The sequence below is a fragment of the Xyrauchen texanus genome, chromosome 40, assembly GCF_025860055.1.
Source record: "Xyrauchen texanus isolate HMW12.3.18 chromosome 40, RBS_HiC_50CHRs, whole genome shotgun sequence".
NCBI lineage: Eukaryota > Metazoa > Chordata > Actinopteri > Cypriniformes > Catostomidae > Xyrauchen > Xyrauchen texanus.
In genome coordinates this window covers 1,545,061-1,550,060 of record NC_068315.1, presented here as the reverse complement: position 1 = coordinate 1,550,060, position 5,000 = coordinate 1,545,061, and the positions used below count along the sequence as shown (strand labels likewise).

At 37.8% G+C, this 5,000-nt stretch overlaps 1 protein-coding gene across 6 annotated transcripts in view; it reads right to left on the bottom strand.

Annotated features, from left to right (window-relative positions):
* LOC127633706 (calcium-activated potassium channel subunit alpha-1-like) overlaps positions 1 to 5,000 on the bottom strand; it is an 85,511-nt gene that overhangs the window by 33,711 nt on the left and 46,800 nt on the right. For 4 of the 6 annotated variants that reach the window (XM_052112966.1, XM_052112968.1, XM_052112969.1 and 1 more), the window contains one exon: positions 3,000 to 3,091. In XM_052112966.1, coding sequence (XP_051968926.1) covers positions 3,000 to 3,091 — 92 coding nt within the window. Of the gene's footprint in view, positions 1 to 2,842; positions 2,935 to 2,999; positions 3,092 to 5,000 lie in introns of all 6 variants that reach the window. The other 2 variants (XM_052112967.1, XM_052112971.1) reach the window with 1 other exon arrangement.

The following is a 5,000-nucleotide window of genomic DNA, read 5'->3' as shown; positions in this document are numbered from 1 at the left end:
CGAGCATGTGTGCTAGATGAAAGTCTGGACTGGAGTGGGTTTTTATCATGTTTTACGCTATAGGAGAGCAATGATGATAAAGACATGACTCGCAAGAATGCAGATCTTCATTATTGGTTCTGATATGGATAATCAAATCAATTCTTGCCTAAAAATATTTGTTTAACCTTGAAAAAACAAGCATGTCTCATATTTAGCACATATTTATAAAGAGCACACGCTGCACGCATGCTAGTATATTATTAGCATATCTAATACTGTATATAAAGAGCACACGCTGCATGCATGCTAGTATATTATTAGCATATCTAATACTGTCTATAAAGAGCACACGCTGCATGCATGCTAGTATATTATTAGCATATCTAATACTGTATATAAAGAGCGCAAGCTGCACGCATGCTAGTATATTATTAGCATATCTAATACTGTCTATAAAGAGCGCACGCTGCACGCATGCTAGTATATTATTAGCATATCTAATACGGTCTATAAAGAGCGCACGCTGCACGCATGCTAGTATATTATTAGCATATCTAATACTGTCTATAAAGAGCGCAAGCTGCACGCATGCTAGTATATTATTAGCATATCTAATACTGTCTATAAAGAGCGCACGCTGCACGCATGCTAGTATATTATTAGCATATCTAATACTGTCTATAAAGAGCACACGCTGCACGCATGCTAGTATATTATTAGCATATCTAATGCTGTATATAAAGAGCGCACGCTGCACGCATGCTAGTATATTATTAGCATATCTAATGCTGTATATAAAGAGCGCACGCTGCACGCATGCTAGTACATTATTAGCATATCTAATGCTGTATATAAAGAGCGCACGCTGCACGCATGCTAGTATATTATTAGCATATCTAATACTGTATATAAAGAGCGCACGCTGCACGCATGCTAGTATATTATTAGCATATCTAATGCTGTATATAAAGAGCGCACGCTGCACGCATGCTAGTATATTATTAGCATATCTAATGCTGTATATAAAGAGCGCACGCTGCACGCATGCTAGTATATTATTAGCATATCTAATACTGTATATAAAGAGCGCACGCTGCACGCATGCTAGTATATTATTAGCATATCTAATACTGTATATAAAGAGCGCACGCATGCTAGTATATTATTAGCATATCTAATACTGTATATAAAGAGCGCACGCATGCTAGTATATTATTAGCATATCTAATGCTGTATATAAAGAGCGCACGCATGCTAGTATATTATTAGCATATCTAATGCTGTATATAAAGAGCGCACGCTGCACGCATGCTAGTATATTATTAGCATATCTAATGCTGTATATAAAGAGCGCACGCTGCACGCATGCTAGTATATTATTAGCATATCTAATGCTGTATATAAAGAGCACGCTGCACGCATGCTAGTATATTATTAGCATATCTAATACTGTATATAAAGAGCTGACGCTGCACGCATGCTAGTATATTATTAGCATATCTAATACTGTATATAAAGAGCGCACGCTGCACGCATGCTAGTATATTATTAGCATATCTAATACTGTATATAAAGAGCGCACGCTGCACGCATGCTAGTATATTATTAGCATATCTAATGCTGTATATAAAGAGCATATCTAATGCTGTATATAAAGAGCACACGCTGCACGCATGCTAGTATATTATTAGCATATCTAATGCTGTATATAAAGAGCACACGCTACACGCATGCTAGTATATTATTAGCATATCTAATGCTGTATATAAAGAGCGCACGCTACACGCATGCTAGTATATTATTAGCATATCTAATGCTGTATATAAAGAGTGCACGCTGCACGCATGCTAGTATATTATTAGCATATCTAATGCTGTATATAAAGAGTGCACGCTGCACGCATGCTAGTATATTATTAGCATATCTAATGCTGTATATAAAGAGCGCACGCTACATGCATGCTAGTATATTATTAGCATATCTAATACTGTATATAAAGAGCACACGCTACATGCATGCTAGTATATTATTAGCATATCTAATGCTGTATATAAAGAGCGCACGCTACATGCATGCTAGTATATTATTAGCATATCTAATACTGCATATAAAGAGCACACGCTACATGCATGCTAGTATATTATTAGCATATCTAATGCTGTATATAAAGAGCGCACGCTGCACGCATGCTAGTATATTATTAGCATATCTAATGCTGTATATAAAGAGCGCACGCTACATGCATGCTAGTATATTATTAGCATATCTAATGCTGTATATAAAGAGCGCACGCTACATGCATGCTAGTATATTATTAGCATATCTAATGCTGTATATAAAGAGTATATATTGCATACTATAATTACATGTGATTTTTCTGAATAAAGACAAACATTTTCCAAATTTTCAATGTTCTACATTTTTTTGTATGAGGTATTTTCTGTTCCAACATTTTAAATTTCGAAGGAATTATAGGTGCAGTTTTTGCACTGAGACACCCTTCATTTCTGACTCTGGTCTTAATTGCTCATGGATGCAATTTAAAAGTGTTTAAGTATTACAAATAAAGAAACAACTATTTGTTTTGCTATAAGCACACACCACTTACAACCACTGAAGCACAGATAAGCTCAAGTGTCACATGAAAATAGCGCAAAGCGATAAGCAGAACACCAAAAGCAATGAGATGATGTGTGCCATCTCACCCCAACCCTCATAATACTACTTCCTGTGGAGTAACAGCTCTGACATCACAGGAAGAACAGCAGCAAACTTCCTCTGAGATCAGAGTCTGACCTTGTCCACATCACAGGTGTAATCCTGCAGAAAAACAGTCTGTTTGTTTCATCGTTTGACTTACTTTCTTCCTCGAGTGGAGTTATAACTGCCTCCATATTTCTTCCGATTAAGGATGAGGGCAGCGATTTCAGGCACGTAGCGAGCAAACATTGCCTATGCATGGAACAGAGAGAGAGAGACGGGCATGCAGGCGGGTACAGTTTAACCACAGTACTTACTTTCTCCCATTTACTGCACTATACGAACCGCCATATTTCTTGCGGTTTCCTATTAACTCTATGATTTCAGGAACGTAGCTGGCAAACATGGCCTGGAGGAGGAGACAGGAGACACAGGAAAGAAGAGGGTAGATATAGCAATAATAGAGGCTTAAAGGGGCAATTCACTGTCATCAGTTACTCACCCTCATGTCGTTCAAAACCCATATGACTCTCTTCAGCAGAACACAAATGCACAATGTTTATAAGAAACTCTTCCCTGCTACAGAGTGTTAATCTCAAACTAAGTAGCTTATTTATTTATTTATTCATTTATTTATTTTAAAGACAGACAACATCTGTACAATGAACTTTCCTAAGGGGTTAATTAATCACTCAAACTCGTCCCGTATATGTGAGATTAATCACTATATCACAACATAAATGGAACATTACACCTCACATCCGCGCAGACCATGAAGACGATCAACAGGTGAACTTGAACCAAGTTACACGCTAATTAAAATGCGTAACTTCCGTTGTGAATACGCCATAAATAACCTAAACGGTCCAAACGTGAGGAGTACTCATGAGTCACTTCTAAAAGTAAAACATATTTCAGTGTATTTGTATTATGCCATTATTTCAGGAGCTTTCAGGACAGTTTTCTCATGTCGTTTAATTTGACATATTAAACATATTCATCAGATGTGACACGATGAAACATTGACTACACTTAAAAAGGACTTTTTACTCAAAAAGACACGACTAAAATAAAAAATACTTAAAACTGAAAATGAACATAGTTGCTACTTTCTCCATAATGAAAGTCAATGGGGACTGGGGCGGTCACATTTCAAAACAACATGCATTGCTACACATGCGCTAAATTCCAAGTCTTTTGATGTCACATGATAGCTTTGCATGAGAAACACACTTATGGGGTACAACTCGACTTGACTCGACTCTGCTCGCGTTTTGGGGGTTTTCCACGGTGGATAGTTCCTGGTACCGGTACTTTTTTTAGTACCACCTTGTCAAGGTTCCAAGCGAGCCGAGCCGTTACTAAATGTGATGTTAAAATCCTGCAGATCACCGATTGGTCAAAGAGAATCGCCACTATCAGAGTCACACGGGACATCAACCCGCTAGTTTTAAAGTTAGCAACAGCGATAATAGTATCATTTGTTCATGCAATCATCACGCAACAACGGCTTTATGCAGCACAATGAGCTAGTAGCTAACAGCTAGCGCTGGTGTTATTGTTTATGGTCAGTAATGTTTGTCGCGTTTAAGATGATGTCACGGCAATAGAGGCGGAGCAGCCTATAATCCCGCCCACACTGAGACGGCACTAAACTGCAGTGGAAATTCGCTGAAAATGTTCCCCACCGCTGAAGCACTGAAATGCGTAACAAGTCAAAAAATTTAGTAATGACTCAAATTATGGTCTGTATCTCACATAATAGGCTTTAGGACACTTGGAATGTAAAGCATGATTGCATGGACTACTTTTATGGTGGTTTTATCACCACGTTTATCATTGGGAGCTCGAGTCCCCATTAACTTTCAGAATATGGAAAAGAGTCACCACAATATTTTTCAAAACTTCTCCTTTTATGTTCCACAGATGAAAGGAAACCGTAGGCAGTTTGGAACACGAGGGCGAGTAAATGATGCTCTATTTCTTTAAGTGTTAAAGACTGAAGTTGCCACTTTTAAAAAGATTCCAAAAGTTTGAATATTGTAACGATGTCACAATGCTGGTAAACATGCATTACAAATGTGTCAGAGGCTGGAGGGGGTTATGTTCAAAGTAAAAGCATTATGTTTGGACAAATATCACAGTTTTAAGGGATATCCATGTTAAAAAGATTCGTTCTGAATGTTAGGAGGAAAAGAATGAAGCACGGGAGGAAACCTCAAGAGCCATGTTTACAGCAAACAAACTCTTATGATGGGTTCATATGGACACAATGTAACAGAGCTGCACATGTCAATCAAACACATTCCTGAAGGCCG